Source organism: Bidens hawaiensis, unplaced genomic scaffold (genome assembly GCF_021521415.1).
Source record: "Bidens hawaiensis isolate Kalapana, Puna unplaced genomic scaffold, B.hawaiensis_p1.1 tig00000296_1, whole genome shotgun sequence".
Classification (NCBI taxonomy): domain Eukaryota; kingdom Viridiplantae; phylum Streptophyta; class Magnoliopsida; order Asterales; family Asteraceae; genus Bidens; species Bidens hawaiensis.
In genome coordinates this window covers 7647294-7667111 of record NW_027491024.1, presented here as the reverse complement: position 1 = coordinate 7667111, position 19818 = coordinate 7647294, and the positions used below count along the sequence as shown (strand labels likewise).

Sequence of the window (19818 nt, the reverse complement as noted above, 5' to 3'; positions counted from 1 at the left end):
TTATTTTTAAAAATAAAACCTTCACGTTTATCCTTCAAAATCACCCTACACATGTCAAATGGGGCCCACCTTCATCCTCACATGTCAAATGGGGCCCACCTTCATCCTCACTGACGTGACAGAGCGTCATCAGTGGCCTCAAGTCACGCGTGACCAGTAGATGGGGGCTGTGACATCTGCCTCGATCCGACCCGACCCAGGTACCCGTTTCTCTGACCCGATCTCTTTCTTTTATGATTTAGTATTTATTTATACTTATATTTTACTTTTAATAATAATATATATTTTCCTTCCCGCCTCTTTCTCTCTCCTCTCTTTCCGCCTTCTTTTCCCTCTTGACGCCGTCCCGCCCTTAAGCCTTGTTTCCCTCTTTTTCTTCTAACTCTTTGCTTGTCCTTTGTTCCTTCCCGCCTAAGGTTGTCTGCGCAGCTCCACGCGCCAGATCCCTTACAAGGAATCCTGCGTGAAGACCACCTGTTTCAGCGATTCGCGAGACGAACTCTTCTCGCAGCGCGCTTAGGATTTGTAATTCTTCTCGCAGCGCGCTAAGAACGGTAGTTCTTCCCGCGACGCGCTAAGGATTTGTAGTTCTTCTCGCAGCGCGCTAAGAATCGTAGTTCATCCCTCGACGCGCGAAGAATTATAGTTCTTCCCGCGGCGCGCTAGGAATTTTAGTTCCTCCCGCGGCGCGCTAAGAAATGTGATTCTTCCCGCGACGCGTTAAGGTTGGTTATGTCTGCCTTCGCGCTCGCGCACTTTTGCCTTCGCGCTCCAGCCTTCTCGCGCTATGTCTTGAGTCTTCTGTTTAATCTAGCCGTTTGCTTTTGTGATGTCTTATCTTTTGAGCTGTTGACCTAATCTGCTTTATGTCTGAAAAGTTACTTTCGGCGCAGCATGCGCACCAACCCCATTGGTTGGCAGATAAAGTGACTGACATAATCTTTTGAGATCTGCTTTTGCCATGCTTGACCAGTACCTTTATCTGAACCGCCCATGCTTTTTTTACTGTTCCCTGTCAGCTTTATCTTGCCCCCTGCAGCTGCCATATCTCTTGATATCTTTTACTTGCTTTTGATATCTTTTGTTATCTTTTGTTTTGTCTTGTTCTGTTTGTCTTGGAATCTTTTCCCCTTTTTCTGGATTTATGTCTCCTAGGGTTTTCCTATAAATAATAATGATATTTTCATAACACTACACACACAAAACACTTAATCTCTCTTATTCTCTCTTGCTCCTTGCTCTCTCTGCCGCCTCCCTCTCTGCCTCCGTCTTCCTCCCTGTTCTGCCCTGCTTTTCCGGTAATTTATATATACATATTATATAATAATTTACTTATTGTTTATGCTAACTTATAATCAAGACTTAAAATAGATCGTTAAAACAACAATCTTTAATTATAGGTTAACTTGTGCTTGTTTAAAGTTGGTTCTTGCTTTATCTTACACCGCATCGTTTATCAAGTGAGTAATCTCGTACCTAATCCCTTTTTGCTTTTAATGTTTTGGGATGTTCATGTGTTCATACAAACTTAGAGTCTTAAACTTGTTTATGAACTTTAGTCGCGCAGTATCCCATGTGTTGAGGACGTTTACTTGGCTGTTTATTTGTATGTGTGTATCATTAACCGCTTTGTTCGGCCTATTCCGCAGTTTTCATGGATCCATTAGATGAACACGGGAGACCTATCGTTTACGGTTTTCTTTGTTTACACTTGCACAGATGTTTTTCTCGTTTTTGTGCTCAATTGGGAGCACGGATTGAACTATGAACTATGAGCTATGATCTATCTAGGCTTGATCACAATCTGATTGCACCCTTGTTAAACACCAGACATACACGTGTTGCGCGCAGATTTATTGTTATCTATGTATTGTAATAAACTTGATTTCTCACCAACACGCAAGTGTTTGACGTTTATTTTAACACATGTTCAGGTTTGCAGTAGCTGTTTTGGAGCTTGTGGACACATAGGACGTTTTTACTTTTGGACCTAGATTAAAATGTATCAAGACAAGTTATTGCTGTTCGAATATTTTGATTTATAATATATTGATTTATGTTGGTTATTTATATCTTATGTATACGTTGCGCATGCGTGAATGAATATATTTATTAAATATTGACACCCAATAGTGTCACGAGTAATGAAACAATATGTGGCGCCCCGATGTATAATCCGCCTTTGGTCGGGGTGTTACAGGGGCGGTGTTCCAAGTGAGACCGGTGAGGGGTTGCTGCCACCTAGGACCAGTGGGGGTTGCCCACTATTGTATACCCCTTAGCCTTAGTAAGTGTTTGCTTTTTGTTAAGCGAAAAAAGTGAATGTCACAAAGCCAATCATGTTTTATAATAACGAATAATCGGAACTGATTTAGCCAAAACAGATCGATTATGAACATATAATAACAACCTTTTTTGGTTTCGGTGAAGGCTTAAAACTGAACCCCGCACACCCTTATTAAGTGTTAACAAGGAGGAATTTGACAAATATAACAGAATCGTTCGACAAATATCAAACCGAATCGTCCGTTTACGTTACTATGCGCATAAGCTATAGTAAAAATAATACATTAATAATGGTTATCGTTTTGCATGACAGATTTGCATTGACTCCTAATTTGTTGCTTGATTAAATATACCTACCACATAAAAACACCTAATAGCATCATAGTTGACAATTTTCTTTTGACTTAAAAGAGTCAAATGATTATATGTGGTGCTATTGGTAGGGGGCAAAAAATCGTCATACATTCTTTTTTTTTGTTAATATATTAACAAAATAATATATTGTTAATCAAGTATTTAGTTCAACAAAGCTACATTAACTGCATTTTCATTATCAAACAATTGATGCCTAACTTTACAAATCTTAAAAAGGTTTCCTTCCATTTGTTGACTTATTTGGCCAAATTTCATAAAACAACTCAATTTCTTAACTGTCTTTTGTTTAAACAGAGCATAAATATGAACAATTGTAAAGCAAAATGCAAGCACCTTTATAAATGAGTGATGATGAGTCTCTTCTATCTGGGTATATTATCAATCACCTCAAGTTCTTGATTTGCAAAATAACGAACATCAGCATCAGGATCTTCAGACAGCGCGCTTAACCAAACATGGTCGAATGGTACTCTCCACAGCCTGTACAATAAATATCATAACTAACACGCGATTGAAAAGGAACACAACAAAATAAAAGAAAAGGAAAGTTAACACAGAAATGTATTCGCCTGTCTTTAGAGGCATTAACAAGCACATGTAGCAATTCAGAACAACTGATTTCGACCCCATAACAGGTCATTTGATGCAAGTAACGAGCAACTGAAACGGAATGCTTAAGTCAAAAACTCAAAAGATATTGCTGTGGAACAAGTGAACCCTCCAACGCCTATCCTCAGCTACTCAACAACTGTTGGTAGTAAAGATTGAGATTACAGATGCATCCCAATAACCTATCATCTTGAAAAGCAATCCTCTATAATATAATATAACAACATACAAACTGTACCAAGTTGTATACAATGGAAAGAGGTGAAAGTATGTTACATTTTGGTGCGCAATTAACCAAATTAAAACTATATATAAAATCATATGAAGAAGGGTGTATACCTGACTCACTAGCTCTAGCTTACTGAGAACAGAGGCCAGAGTAGACTTAAAAGTATATGTGAATTGCCGCATATATTAGATTATATCTACCGAGAACAGGTTCCTTGATTGGGTCTGAATCTTACCAGGACAAGAATGCGCTTTTGATTACAAATCCAGGGACCTGCTCTTTAGTCTTTTCACTGCCAGAGAGATTATATCTTTCTTTTTGTTATAAAATTAACGCATTATTACAAGCAGTATCGAGAAAAATTGCAATTCAGGGAAGAAATGCTTGTCACAAATAGATAGCTCATGTGAATGTAAGAAGAATATTATGACCGCTGAATTGAAAATAGTAAAAGAGTTAACTTGAAATTAAAATGTGTGTATATATCATGCTGAACACAAACAGTACATGAATGATCAATAATTCTTGAAAAGCAAATGTTGCACAACAGAGCAAAGTTTACAACAAGATGAAGTGAAGTTTATAAACATCTTGTTGATCATAAACTCCGATTACACCTCTTCATTAACATCCAAACAAAGAAGATAAACAACTAACCCAATAACAGGTACAAATCTCAGATACTTCACTAAGTTCACCTTACTTTCCTCTACATTTTGAAGGTTTTCTCCAATCAACCATGGCTGAAAAACTATGTAAAGACATATATCCCATATGAACGCATATGCAAGCCTTTCTGATCCAAGATAACTTACCAAAAATTCCCATCTATCAGCCGCACCCCCAAAATCCCCATCCCACCTCCCAAACAGGGCCCACAGTAAAGATATAACACAAGCGGCCCCACCAATGGCTCCAACCACAGGTGCGCCATTGACCATAACCGACCCGAGTTGGGAAGCTTTTCTTGGTGTGTACTCGGTGTCCGGCTTGTTTAATCGAATAGCCATGTAAGGTATTAAGAATGCTGCAATGAGCATGACATGCGACTAATGAATGATAACAAATCGAATAAACGGGCCGGTCATTGACTATAGAACTTACTGTTGGTAAGGAACATCTGAAAGCCCCACAAGACATCAAGAGATCCCTTATATCTGTCTCTATTGCGATCAGTGAATAATAAAGGAGCAAACATAAAGGTCCACCCGATAACAAAATTAAACAGTCCTTCTGATATCTAGGAATAATAGAATAATATCATGTCAAGTAATTGAATTTTATATGGAAAATCGTTACGAGTAACTTGTCTTACAGGGTGAAGAACAGGAGCTTCAATTAGATGAATTCCAACTACTCTGCCAACAATCAATCCATGAATTAAAAAAATGCACGGTTTCAAGAATGAAGTAAACAATATTGTGTAGAGCAGTGATTATATACCTGAATTCATAAGTGGTAGAATGAAGAAGAAATTAAGAGAAAGGCCAATCAGAGAATTGATTGTGTCTGAACTGATGGCCCAAACTGGATCTCCCTGCAGATATCAACGAACCATGAAATCATTATTATCTATACTAATAGTAATAGCCAATCATCAACATTTGGCATGATTTGTATAAATATCATTTACACTCATCTCACATCTAGGCCGGTCACTTTTATCCGCAACCCACAGAACTCAAATTCCCGCAACCTGAGCCATTCTAATTCGGTTCGGTTATTGATTACTCATTTCTGGGTTTCGAAAAAAGTGTTTAGCGTTTTAATAGTTTCCGATGGAGATTAGGTTCAGATTTTGATTCAAGATTCAAACCATTTGAACTAGTAAGTGTTTGAAAAACAATATCCAGAGGGCAAACGTATATATGTGAAATGAGTTAAGAAATGAAATTAGTCAGTATGAATATTAATAGCGAAGAGATAGATATAAGTAAGTAAGAAAGAAAGATAGATAGATACAGGAGCATAAGGAAGCAAGAAGAGCCAAATTATGTAGACTCCCTCGGCGGCCCACAGTAGAGATTGCAGGACCTTCCGCCTATTATTATCATCCAATTCCACGTCAGTGGCATTCCGGCGAGAGGCAGGGCAAACGGTTAAAACCTTTTTCTGCAAATTCCATTTCCATGGTTTAGAGTTGAAAGCGACTGCTGGTGGTTCTCGTCTTCTGAATACAACTGGAGTGTTGTTGTTGTTGAGTTGGAATGTAGCAGGCCGCCGTACGTTGGTGCTCATTGTGGATATCAGCGTCGCCGTCGTCATTTTCCACCAGGTGACGTGGAATAACACGAGACGGCAACTGAAGATTCAAATATCTAATTTAAATTCTTGTTTTGTTGATAACACGTGAGGCATAATACAATTAAGTTATATAAATTAAAGGATTAAATAAATAAATAAAAACTCTTATATTTTAATAAATTAAATTGTTTTATAAGTTTAAATTATATTTTCTGATGAATATTCATGCAAATACATGGATGGTATATTTTCATGCAATATCGTCACAATCATGAAAAATATACACAGTGATTTTATAAGTTGTAACTATATTTTTTTTAGTATAAAAGCAAATTCTAACAAAATCTAACAAGAAAAAAAAGAGAATATCTTAGATATAGTTACCATGAATAAAACACAAATTTTTTTTATTACAATTTCAAATGAGATGGATAAAAACTCCATGCATCCATAGAGAGTAATAAATATGCCAGAATAAAATTGTTATTCATTTATAATTTCTTTTTGGCTTTACCACGTTAACTTATAAATATTGTTTATTGAATTTTACCATATTTATATTCTATACTCAATGTGTATATAAATTAATTAAATAAAAAAGGTAAATCTAATTTTATTAAAGATATAAATATTTTAATTACATTGACAAAAATTACTCGCATCTTTTTAATCTCTATCGTTTAGGTAATTGATTATTTGATTAAAGGATGCACTGATATGATTTGATTGCACTAACATAAATATGTTTTTATTAAAAATAGAAGATTAGTTTGAGCGAAAAATTTAGGCTAAAAATGAATTTTTAAGTGACATATGTCAACAATTATTTTCTTTTATGATCTTCTCTCGGGCCAAACGGGCCCGCGGCCCCACCATGTTTATGGCTCGTTAGTGTATTTTTCACGAAAATCAAAACTAAAAATGATATATATTGAGTCCGGCCCAACCAAGTTATTTGAGTTCGGCTCATCCATATTACTTGAGTCTGCGTCAACCTTCAATTTTTTAAAAACAAAAAGTTTGTTTAAAGCTAAAGAACGAGAAATCCTTTACGAAATAAACCTAAAGATAAAGAAATGATAAGAAATACAACTATATAAACCAAATCAAGCCCAAGCCCAAGCCCAAGGCCAAATAATTTTTTTTAAACATTACGAAATAAACTTAAAGATAAAGAAAGGATAAGAATACAACTTCATAAACCAAAATCAAGCCCAAACTCAAATAAATTTTAAACAAAAAATAAAATAAGCATTAAGCCTAAAATCCAACTCTACCATCTGGTTGATGTTCGAACACAACAACAAATGGAATTTCCGTTGTGCGTTGGCCGCCGTGTGACATACTGACTTGTGAGGTTTAGCGCAATAGTCAGAATAGAAGTTGAGAAGCAAGAAGATGAATTGGTGAAATAATTTGGGTGCAAAATCGACTAATCGATTGATTGGTCCCTACCGCTGTCTGATGAGGCCTAAGGTTCGGAACTGACTCGCGTGGGTGTGAAATCGGTTAATCGAAACAGTCAACAGAAGCAAGCGGAGACTAGGGTCGGCAATTTGCATTTCACAGTTTTGTATATATATATATATATATATATATATATATATATATATATATATATATATATATTTCAATTTGACAAGTTAGGGTTTGGAATTTTTATTCGACCCGACCCGAACCGGATTGCCGACCCGAAACTTATAAATAGGAAAAAAATTAGGTCTTGTGATTTTCGGCCCATCCATACTAGATGTTCATGATCCGCCACTGAGAATATGTAGATATAATCGGAACCTGTCCTATGAGAATATCACTGTCCTAACGAAACGATTCAAGAAGATTGACGACGCTCAAAGTTGTGTGACGGGGAGAATCGTTTATTGCTGGGATTATGGAAGAAGGGATTGTTTGGAGACCATCCTTAATATCAAAAAACTCTTCTTCGGTTGACGCCACAAAGAATACGAAGACACGCGAGGTAGACTTCGAGGAAGGTGAATTTCAGCTGGAAAATGATGCCGACATCGTTAGTCGGAATTTGGATGGCGACCAAGGGGTAATCCATCCGTTGGATGTGGTTGCCAAGGACCCCATTTAAATTTCCAAATCTCCCGCTACCTTGCTTTCTTGCATTTTGGGCCACACTTACACAAGTTCTTTGGGTCTGGAAGAGGGTTATGGGCCAAGGGATAAAAAAAGGCCCATGAGTGACAATATAGCTGAATTAGACCCATTAGTTGATCCTAGTCCCCAACTCGATGCCAGTTTTTCAAGCCTAGACGTTACTTTCCCTCCTCCTGCTTCGAGTCGGCTTAACCAACAATCATCGACGGATGGAAGAGGTAATAGGCGCCGCTTCTCTTCCACAAGTAAGGTTTTCCCAAGTAATATTTCTTGAGGGGGCTTTCAATCTCCCACTACCGGTTAACCCTACAATTTCCTCCATGTCAGCGACGGATATTGAGATGGAAAGTTCGGCCACCATGGATGTGGCTAGCATTCTCGTGATCCATTTGGAGACTCACAGAGTTTTGTTCGCGGAAACAATAAGAGGTGAAGGTGTGCAAAACTAATATGGTCATAGTTTTGAATGGGGGAAATGGTTCATGGGAAACATGGTGTTTTTTTTCTTTTCGAGTTTCCTTGTTTTTTTTTTTGTGTGTGAGTGTTGTAACGGGTGTTTCCTAGGTGTTTTTTTAACTAGTTTCTTGCTAGTCTTTTGGTTGTTGTCTTTATAAATTTGGGAGCTCAAAAAAAATCTAGACGATTTTATCTCATTTTTATTATGTAAAAAGGCTTAATAGTAGTGTAATATACTCATAATGACTTTATTGAAATGTTTTGAATATACTCTTGATAATTCAAGAAGACACGAGAAAGCGTAACAGAAATAGATCGATGGCTTTTTCTACATTTGAAAAACTCACCGTAATTGTTAGGGCACGGATAATATATACTTAGGATAGGTTATCCTTGAGATGCGTCTTGGTCAATTATCCTTGATAAAGATTCCAGAGTTGAGCCAAGATCGAGGATCCTCAATATTTGTTGTTACTAATGATTGTTTCTCATGTGTAGGTTTATAATTCACAGGTATAACGGCTGGAAGACCTAGTCTACCTATTTACCCGCTACTGGACTCATTTAGTACGTGGTCAAAGAGTTGGAAGCGGCTAGTGGGAGAGTGGCGCAAAAATAGGATTAGTTGTTATTCTTCTTTTTTTGTTATTAATTGAGATTATGGTCAGCTAGTTAATCACTTCACACACATTAGCAGTACTGATAGCTCTCTAGCAATACACACATACTTAGCATTCGTTGTATTACTGATCATAATCTCCAACCTTGTAACACCCTTTTTAAATTAATAAAGCGGTGATAGACGATTTGTCATCACCCGAGGTTTTGTGCCGGTAATCCGACCAAGATCAAGGGCTTTTCCTCGTAACAAATCACTGTGTTCTTGCTCTCATTCGTTTAATAATTGTTATTATCATTCAAGCACTGAACCTCACTTTACAAATTTGGTTACATTAGCTTTGATTGATTTTTGATTAAAACAATTTGGCACCCACCGTAGGGCAATTGGTGCTATAATCCAGAAAATTCCATATCAATATTCAACCTTTTCAACCAATACCATCATCAATGGCCTCTCAACAAACTTCTGCTTCAACCACCATGCCTGCATCAGTTTCTCTCCCACAAAGAGATTCACTGCCGATGCCTCCTCCACCCGCGGGAGTACCAAAGACTAGTGCTGCTGGAAACAAGACACAAATTCCAGTCTTCTAGAGTTCAAAGACTACTGCTGCAACCCCCGTGGTAAAATCTAACAATGATGTTTCTCCTATGTTTTCGCAGGTAAATGCATACATGGAGCAGCTAAACAAGACTAATCAAAAGATCTTACGCGAAATAGAGGATCTCAAGAAGAAGAAGATGCCAGTGGAGGATCTGACTCCTTTGATGCCAAGGATGCTGGATTTCACCACTCCAGGATCCGTGGCTCAGCAAGTTCAAGGATCTTCATTCCTCCAGTAAGGATCATCCATTCTTCAGCCAGGGTCTGTGGGTCAACAAGCTCAAGGATACTCGTTCCTCTAACAAGGAACATCTTTCCTTCAACCAGGATCCGTAGGTCAGCATACTCAAGGATCTTCGATTTTCCAGCAAAGATCATCCATCCTCCAACCAGGATCCATGGGTCAGCAAGCTCAAGGATCCTCTTTCCTTCAGCAACGATCATCCATCCTCCAACCAGGATCCATGGGTTAGCAAGCTCAAGGATCCTCTTTCCTTCGGCAAGGATCATCCGTCCTCCAACCAGGATCCATGGGTCGGCAAGCTCAAGGATCCTCTTTCCTTTAGCAAGATCGTCCATCCTTCAGCTAGGATCCTCTAGATTGTATCATCAAGGATCCTTCAACATCCAACCTCAAGGATCCTTCATGCAGAATCAAGGATCCTCGGGACTTCAACATCAAAATTCATCAAAGGTCCATGAAGGAGACATCCCTATGCAGGCCATTTCCTCTGGTGGACCAACTACCATAGCAGATGCTTCCTATCTTGGTTACTCTTCTGGGATGCTGACATTTAGTCAACAAAGAGGTAATCCTTATAATCCCATATCCTTAGACACTAACCTTGGTTCCATGCAGGATACAGATATCAAGGAGCTCAAGATGCTGAAGGATATGATATCCAGTGTACCAGGAGTGGTCCGACCCATTCCTGAAATACCAGAGGGAAGCCACAAGTTGTCTAGATTTGCTCCACCAATATGTGATGCTGAAATCCCAAAACGCTTTCAAACCCCCCGATATGAAGGTGTATGATGGTACCACTGATCCAGAAGAGCATGTGGCTCAATACAGGGAGAGGATGGAGATCAATCCCATTCCTGAAAGGCTCAAAGAGGCTTTGGATCCACTCTAACAGAATCCGCACTCAAATGGTTTCTAAGTCTTCCTCCCTATTTTGTTACTTATGTTTTACACTTAGTTAATTTATTCAATAACCAATTTTCTTGTAGTATAAAATTCGAGAAATTAGCTAGTGATTTATATAGAGTTGTCCAACTTCGTGATGAATCCTTAAGGGATTTTGTTACAAACTTTGGAAGGGAGGCCTTAAAAATCCTGAATCTTGACATGACTACGGCTATTGAGGCATTTAAGATGGGGTTACAAAAGGACTCCCTGTTTTATGATGATCTTGTTATGACCTCATGCAAGACATTAGATGAAGTAAGGAATAGGGCACTCCGGTTTACAAAACTGGAGGATGATAAAAGGATCCAGGAACGGTTAGGAGCTCCAACAAAACAAGAGTCACTTGACAAGAAACAAGGATCCTCATTCAGGAACAACAATTCAAATCCGTACTCAAAATTCAACAACCAAAATGTCCGTGCGGTCGAAGAAAAGGATGATGATGAAGAATACTATCCAAGGATTTCCGAGTACTGCTTCTCTGTTGATACTCATGGCTTGATATGTGCTATGAAGGATCTTGGAGAGAAAGCAAGATGGCCTCGAAAAGCGAGAAGACAACAACCTTCAAGGATAAGTCCAAATGGTGTGCGTTCCATGAAGAGTTTCGCCATTTGACCGATGACTGTATCAGTCTGAGGAGAGAAATTGGGTATCTTCTCAGCAAGGGCCACTTCAAAAAACCAACCTTTGTGTTAAAAAACTTTATTTTATGAAATGTTACAGGTTTGACTTTTGTTGACTCGAGGACTTGATGAAAAACGTTACCAAGACTATTAGGATATTAGTAAAACGAACAACATAATTGCTACTTTTATTCAATTTGTTTGTGTGAACGAGATGTGTGATTACTGATTTATGAAATAAAATGAGTTAAATAAATATTGTCACTTTAAATAATGTCTTGTGTTTTTGAGCAATCTGTTGCACCCTGGCATGTTCCGCCGCCTTTGATCGAGGTGTGACACGATTCGTATTCGTATTAAAGTTTTTAACCCTCAAGTTCTTTTGATGCCACCTAGATCCAAACCTTAAAATTTGTAATTTGTTTTGGATGCTCTTAATTTAGTTTGTGAGGGTTCCTGAGCTTTAATTGAATCACCCTAGCCACTCCACCAACTTATTTTATTATCAATTTGTTTCCATATATATATATATATAGCTGTTCAAAAAAATGTATATATATATATATATATATATATAAATTGTTGGTTGTAATGACTCAAACTCCTAAATAGCAATACTATAGATGATAGATTATATAAGTTTATATAACAATTACTTATAAATTTATTTATTAAACTTTTATAGCATACCTAAAATTATGCAAAATAAAATATATGATTCAGTTTAAATGTCCATTTGTTTAGGGAGTGTTTGGGTTCCTTATTTAATTGCAAAGTATGTTTGTCAAAAGTAATAAATTATAATATCCTGACTTATTAACTTGCAACTCATAAGATCCTGACTTAACAAACACGTTATTAACTTTTTTGAAGAGTTAAATAAAAACCTAAATAAGCAATTTCAAACAACCCTTTAAGGTAGCAACATGCTTGTTTTGTTAAAAGGTATAGATAATAGATACGAGACTCGTTAATCAAGAGCAACATGATTTTTGCAGTTAAAATGTATGTTTATTTACACAATTCCGTGAAGTGTAAAATATGAGACCATCACCACAAGTTTCGAAACTGGTTCTAACTTCTAAAAAATGTAAATAGTTGGCACACGTTAATATTAAATTTTTCAATGAGTTTGCTCCACTACCTTAAACGAGAAAACAGAAACGAGATTAGAGGCATGTTTTGAGGGTGGGAATTATAAAAATAAAATGTGCTGGAAAAGGTACATTAAATAAAATAAAATAAAAAACTTTACTAAAGATAACGTTGGAGGCTGTCTACACAATATGAAAACGCATGATGTCGACTAGCCGGAATATATAGAGTTTTCTCTTTGGGTGTGTTTGTATTGGTTAGATTTCAAATATCTGAAATTTTCAACCTAATATAAAGTTTATTTGAGTCAAGCCTAACTTTATTTTGTAGTAAAAAATTTGTGGTTATGTTCATTTGATTTCATATCTCACTTATTTAAATGTATCACATGATAAATAAATTGATTAAAAACACAACTTAGGCTGGTGTGAGGGGTTCGACGTGGAAGGTGAGGTGGCAACCCTCACGCGAGGGGTCACGCAGGAACACCGCCCCGCCCATAAATTGGTCACGCGTGACTGGACGTCACTACCCACGCTCAGTCAGGCCATGCAACCATTGTTGATCCTTTTATTCTTTTTTTATTCTTTTCTTTCTTATGTTTTTGAATATTGGGTTTTAGTTCGGAGATGAGTTGATTATTTGGACGATTTTAAGTGAGGAAGGTGTGTTGAAAAATTAGGGTTTTGAGGATGAGATTTGGGGATTTTGAACTTGGAGAAAATGATCTACAGTGTTTTAGACTGGAACTTGGATATAGTGTTTTTTTTATATAAATTAAATTGTTAAGTTTAATTATTTTTAATAAAACCAATTGTTTTATAAAATTTTTGGTGAAAGACTATTATATATCAATTATAATTATTATTTTTTTAGCATTAAATTTAAGTATTAGTATTAATTTAATTCTTAATTTTAAATATAAAAATTGTATTAATAAAAAAAATAGAAAATGGAGAATAATGAAAAATGGTGTATACCCCTAGGTTGAAGATGCTGAATGATGGGAGGAAAGTTGACGTGACGAGTGAGGAGAATTATGTTAATGGTGTATACTCCCGCTTAGGCTAAGGGGTATACACCTCTCAACACCATTCTTCTCATTCGTAACGTCAGCTTTCCCCTCATCATTCAACATCACCCTTCAACCAAGGAAATACAACACTCTCTGTCATTTTTCACCATTCTCCATTTTTATTATTTTTAAAAATAAAACCTTCACGTTTATCCTTCAAAATCACCCTACACATGTCAAATGGGGCCCACCTTCATCCTCACATGTCAAATGGGACCCACCTTCATCCTCACTGACGTGACAGAGCGTCATCAGTGGCCTCAAGTCACGCGTGACCAGTAGATGGGGGCGGTGTTCCAAGTGAAACCGGTGAGGGGTTGCTGCCACCTAGGACCAGTGGGGGTTGCCCACTATTGTATACCCCTTAGCCTTAGTAAGTGTTTGCTTTTTGTTAAGCGAAAAAAGTGAATGTCACAAAGCCAATCATGTTTTATAATAACGAATAATCGGAACTGATTTAGCCAAAACAGATCGATTATGAACATATAATAACAACCTTTTTTGGTTTCGGTGAAGGCTTAAAACTGAACCCCGCACACCCTTATTAAGTGTTAACAAGGAGGAATTTGACAAATATAACAGAATCGTTCGACAAATATCAAACCGAATCGTCCGTTTACGTTACTATGCGCATAAGCTATAGTAAAAATAATACATTAATAATGGTTATCGTTTTGCATGACAGATTTGCATTGACTCCTAATTTATTGCTTGATTAAATATACCTACTACATAAAAACACCTAATAGCATCATAGTTGACAATTTTCTTTTGACTTAAAAGAGTCAAATGATTATATGTGGTGCTATTGGTAGGGGGCAAAAAATCGTCATACATTTTTTTTTTTGTTAATATATTAACAAAATAATATATTGTTAATCAAGTATTTAGTTCAACAAAGCTACATTAACTGCATTTTCATTATCAAACAATTGATGCCTAACTTTACAAATCTTAAAAAGGTTTCCTTCCATTTGTTGACTTATTTGGCCAAATTTCATAAAACAACTCAATTTCTTAACTGTCTTTTGTTTAAACAGAGCATAAATATGAACCATTGTAAAGCAAAATGCAAGCACCTTTATAAATGAGTGATGATGAGTCTCTTCTATCTGGGTATATTATCAATCACCTCAAGTTCTTGATTTGCAAAATAACGAACATCAGCATCAGGATCTTCAGACAGCGCGCTTAACCAAACATGGTCGAATGGTACTCTCCACAGCCTGTACAATAAATATCATAACTAACACGCGATTGAAAAGGAACACAACAAAATAAAAGAAAAGGAAAGTTAACACAGAAATGTATTCGCCTGTCTTTAGAGGCATTAACAAGCACATGTAGCAATTCAGAACAACTGATTTCGACCCCATAACAGGTCATTTGATGCAAGTAACGAGCGACTGAAACGGAATGCTTAAGTCAAAAACTCAAAAGATATTGCTGTGGAACAAGTGAACCCTCCAACGCCTATCCTCAGCTACTCAACAACTGTTGGTAGTAAAGATTGAGATTACAGATGCATCCCAATAACCTATCATCTTGAAAAGCAATCCTCTATAATATAATATAACAACATACAAACTGTACCAAGTTGTATACAATGGAAAGAGGTGAAAGTATGTTACATTTTGGTGCGCAATTAACCAAATTAAAACTATATATAAAATCATATGAAGAAGGGTGTATACCTGACTCACTAGCTCTAGCTTACTGAGAACAGAGGCCAGAGTAGACTTAGAAGTATATGTGAATTGCCGCATATATTAGATTATATCTACCGAGAACAGGTTCCTTGATTGGGTCTGAATCTTACCAGGACAAGAATGCGCTTTTGATTACAAATCCAGGGACCTGCTCTTTAGTCTTTTCACTGCCAGAGAGATTATATCTTTCTTTTTGTTATAAAATTAACGCATTATTACAAGCAGTATCGAGAAAAATTGCAATTCAGGGAAGAAATGCTTGTCACAAATAGATAGCTCATGTGAATGTAAGAAGAATATTATGACCGCTGAATTGAAAATAGTAAAAGAGTTAACTTGAAATTAAAATGTGTGTATATATCATGCTGAACACAAACAGTACATGAATGATCAATAATTCTTGAAAAGCAAATGTTGCACAACAGAGCAAAGTTTACAACAAGATGAAGTGAAGTTTATAAACATCTTGTTGATCATAAACTCCGATTACACCTCTTCATTAACATCCAAACAAAGAAGATAAACAACTAACCCAATAACAGGTACAAATCTCAGATACTTCACTAAGTTCACCTTACTTTCCTCTACATTTTGAAGGTTTTCTCCAATCAACCATGGCTGAAAAACTATGTAAAGACATATATCCCATATGAACGCATATGCAAGCCTTTCTGATCCAAGATAACTTACCAAAAATTCCCATCTATCAGCCGCACCCCCAAAATCCCCATCCCACCTCCCAAACAGGGCCCACAGTAAAGATATAACACAAGCGGCCCCACCAATGGCTCCAACCACAGGTGCGCCATTGACCATAACCGACCCGAGTTGGGAAGCTTTTCTTGGTGTGTACTCGGTGTCCGGCTTGTTTAATCGAATAGCCATGTAAGGTATTAAGAATGCTGCAATGAGCATGACATGCGACTAATGAATGATAACAAATCGAATAAACGGGCCGGTCATTGACTATAGAACTTACTGTTGGTAAGGAACATCTGAAAGCCCCACAAGACATCAAGAGATCCCTTATATCTGTCTCTATTGCGATCAGTGAATAATAAAGGAGCAAACATAAAGGTCCACCCGATAACAAAATTAAACAGTCCTTCTGATATCTAGGAATAATAGAATAATATCATGTCAAGTAATTGAATTTTATATGGAAAATCGTTACGAGTAACTTGTCTTACAGGGTGAAGAACAGGAGCTTCAATTAGATGAATTCCAACTACTCTGCCAACAATCAATCCATGAATTAAAAAAATGCACGGTTTCAAGAATGAAGTAAACAATATTGTGTAGAGCAGTGATTATATACCTGAATTCATAAGTGGTAGAATGAAGAAGAAATTAAGAGAAAGGCCAATCAGAGAATTGATTGTGTCTGAACTGATGGCCCAAACTGGATCTCCCTGCAGATATCAACGAACCATGAAATCATTATTATCTATACTAATAGTAATAGCCAATCATCAACATTTGGCATGATTTGTATAAATATCATTTACACTCATCTCACATCTAGGCCGGTCACTTTTATCCGCAACCCACAGAACTCAAATTCCCGCAACCTGAGCCATTCTAATTCGGTTCGGTTATTGATTACTCATTTCTGGGTTTCGAAAAAAGTGTTTAGCGTTTTAATAGTTTCCGATGGAGATTAGGTTCAGATTTTGATTCAAGATTCAAACCATTTGAACTAGTAAGTGTTTGAAAAACAATATCCAGAGGGCAAACGTATATATGTGAAATGAGTTAAGAAATGAAATTAGTCAGTATGAATATTAATAGCGAAGAGATAGATATAAGTAAGTAAGAAAGAAAGATAGATAGATACAGGAGCATAAGGAAGCAAGAAGAGCCAAATTATGTAGACTCCCTCGGCGGCCCACAGTAGAGATTGCAGGACCTTCCGCCTATTATTATCATCCAATTCCACGTCAGTGGCATTCCGGCGAGAGGCAGGGCAAACGGTTAAAACCTTTTTCTGCAAATTCCATTTCCATGGTTTAGAGTTGAAAGCGACTGCTGGTGGTTCTCGTCTTCTGAATACAACTGGAGTGTTGTTGTTGTTGAGTTGGAATGTAGCAGGCCGCCGTACGTTGGTGCTCATTGTGGATATCAGCGTCGCCGTCGTCATTTTCCACCAGGTGACGTGGAATAACACGAGACGGCAACTGAAGATTCAAATATCTAATTTAAATTCTTGTTTTGTTGATAACACGTGAGGCATAATACAATTAAGTTATATAAATTAAAGGATTAAATAAATAAATAAAAACTCTTATATTTTAATAAATTAAATTGTTTTATAAGTTTAAATTATATTTTCTGATGAATATTCATGCAAATACATGGATGGTATATTTTCATGCAATATCGTCACAATCATGAAAAATATACACAGTGATTTTATAAGTTGTAACTATATTTTTTTTAGTATAAAAGCAAATTCTAACAAAATCTAACAAGAAAAAAAAGAGAATATCTTAGATATAGTTACCATGAATAAAACACAAATTTTTTTTATTACAATTTCAAATGAGATGGATAAAAACTCCATGCATCCATAGAGAGTAATAAATATGCCAGAATAAAATTGTTATTCATTTATAATTTCTTTTTGGCTTTACCACGTTAACTTATAAATATTGTTTATTGAATTTTACCATATTTATATTCTATACTCAATGTGTATATAAATTAATTAAATAAAAAAGGTAAATCTAATTTTATTAAAGATATAAATATTTTAATTACATTGACAAAAATTACTCGCATCTTTTTAATCTCTATCGTTTAGGTAATTGATTATTTGATTAAAGGATGCACTGATATGATTTGATTGCACTAACATAAATATGTTTTTATTAAAAATAGAAGATTAGTTTGAGCGAAAAATTTAGGCTAAAAATGAATTTTTAAGTGACATATGTCAACAATTATTTTCTTTTATGATCTTCTCTCGGGCCAAACGGGCCCGCGGCCCCACCATGTTTATGGCTCGTTAGTGTATTTTTCACGAAAATCAAAACTAAAAATGATATATATTGAGTCCGGCCCAACCAAGTTATTTGAGTTCGGCTCATCCATATTACTTGAGTCTGCGTCAACCTTCAATTTTTTAAAAACAAAAAGTTTGTTTAAAGCTAAAGAACGAGAAATCCTTTACGAAATAAACCTAAAGATAAAGAAATGATAAGAAATACAACTATATAAACCAAATCAAGCCCAAGCCCAAGCCCAAGGCCAAATAATTTTTTTTAAACATTACGAAATAAACTTAAAGATAAAGAAAGGATAAGAATACAACTTCATAAACCAAAATCAAGCCCAAACTCAAATAAATTTTAAACAAAAAATAAAATAAGCATTAAGCCTAAAATCCAACTCTACCATCTGGTTGATGTTCGAACACAACAACAAATGGAATTTCCGTTGTGCGTTGGCCGCCGTGTGACATACTGACTTGTGAGGTTTAGCGCAATAGTCAGAATAGAAGTTGAGAAGCAAGAAGATGAATTGGTGAAATAATTTGGGTGCAAAATCGACTAATCGATTGATTGGTCCCTACCGCTGTCTGATGAGGCCTAAGGTTCGGAACTGACTCGCGTGGGTGAGAAATCGGTTAATCGAAACAGTCAACAGAAGCAAGCGGAGACTAGGGTCGGCAATTTGCATTTCACAATTTTGTATATATATATATATATATTTCAATTTGACAAGTTAGGGTTTGGAATTTTTATTCGACCCGACCCGAACCGGATTGCCGACCCGAAACTTATAAATAGGAAAAAAAATTAGGTCTTGTGATTTTCGGCCCATCCATACTAGATGTTCATGATCCGCCACTGAGAATATGTAGATATAATCGGAACCTGTCCTATGAGAATATCACTGTCCTAACGAAACGATTCAAGAAGATTGACGACGCTCAAAGTTGTGTGACGGGGAGAATCGTTTATTGCTGGGATTATGGAAGAAGGGATTGTTTGGAGACCATCCTTAATATCAAAAAACTCTTCTTCGGTTGACGCCACAAAGAATACGGAGACACGCGAGGTAGACTTCGAGGAAGGTGAATTTCAGTTGGAAAATGATGCCGACATCGTTAGTCGGAATTTGGATGGCGACCAAGGGGTAATCCATCCGTTGGATGTGGTTGCCAAGGACCCCATTTAAATTTCCAAAATTTCCAAATCTCCCGCTACCTTGCTTTCTTGCATTTTGGGCCACACTTACACAAGTTCTTTGGGTCTGGAAGAGGGTTATGGGCCAAGGAATAAAAAAAGGCCCATGAGTGACAATATAGCTGAATTAGACCCATTAGTTGATCCTAGTCCCCAACTCGATGCCAGTTTTTCAAGCCTAGACGTTACTTTCCCTCCTCCTGCTTCGAGTCGGCTTAACCAACAATCATCGACGGATGGAAGAGGTAATAGGCGCCGCTTCTCTTCCACAAGTAAGGTTTTCCCAAGTAATATTTCTTGAGGGGGCTTTCAATCTCCCACTACCGGTTAACCCTACAATTTCCTCCATGTCAGCGACGGATATTGAGATGGAAAGTTCGGCC

The 19818-nt window shown here is 36.7% G+C and overlaps 2 protein-coding genes across 2 annotated transcripts; both read right to left on the bottom strand.

The window, feature by feature from the left end:
• Window positions 1–3323: 3323 nt before the first annotated feature.
• On the bottom strand, window positions 3324–5782 carry LOC143619934 (uncharacterized). Its single transcript, XM_077091756.1, has 6 exons — window positions 5462–5782; window positions 4943–5036; window positions 4815–4852; window positions 4604–4739; window positions 3610–4526; window positions 3324–3452 (listed from the first exon to the last, which is right to left on the bottom strand). Exons 1-5 carry the CDS (start codon window positions 5762–5764, stop codon window positions 4111–4113), a joined length of 987 nt encoding a protein of 328 aa, XP_076947871.1. The 5' UTR covers window positions 5765–5782; the 3' UTR covers window positions 3324–3452; window positions 3610–4110.
• Window positions 5783–14518: 8736 nt separating this feature from the next.
• On the bottom strand, window positions 14519–17403 carry LOC143619925 (uncharacterized). The gene is made up of 6 exons (XM_077091747.1): window positions 17083–17403; window positions 16564–16657; window positions 16436–16473; window positions 16225–16360; window positions 15231–16147; window positions 14519–15073 (listed from the first exon to the last, which is right to left on the bottom strand). The coding sequence occupies exons 1-5, from the start codon at window positions 17383–17385 to the stop codon at window positions 15732–15734; spliced, it is 987 nt and encodes a 328-aa protein (XP_076947862.1). The 5' UTR covers window positions 17386–17403; the 3' UTR covers window positions 14519–15073; window positions 15231–15731.
• Between the last annotated feature and the right edge of the window lie 2415 nt (window positions 17404–19818).

What these genes read in the sequence shown, in the direction of transcription:
- LOC143619934 (XM_077091756.1), bottom strand. Translation starts at nt 5,764, where the DNA reads ATGACGACGGCGACGCTGATATCCACAATGAGCACCAACGTACGGCGG. An exon ending in TCTTGCTTCCTTATGCTCCT is followed by an intron (nt 5,037 to 5,461) that starts GTATCTATCTAT and finishes TGATATCTGCAG; the next exon opens with GGAGATCCAGTTTGGGCCAT. An exon ending in TCAGATGTTCCTTACCAACA is followed by an intron (nt 4,527 to 4,603) that starts GTAAGTTCTATA and finishes TGCTCATTGCAG; the next exon opens with CATTCTTAATACCTTACATG.
- LOC143619925 (XM_077091747.1), bottom strand. Translation starts at nt 17,385, where the DNA reads ATGACGACGGCGACGCTGATATCCACAATGAGCACCAACGTACGGCGG. An exon ending in TCTTGCTTCCTTATGCTCCT is followed by an intron (nt 16,658 to 17,082) that starts GTATCTATCTAT and finishes TGATATCTGCAG; the next exon opens with GGAGATCCAGTTTGGGCCAT. An exon ending in TCTACCACTTATGAATTCAG is followed by an intron (nt 16,474 to 16,563) that starts GTATATAATCAC and finishes TTGGCAGAGTAG; the next exon opens with TTGGAATTCATCTAATTGAA.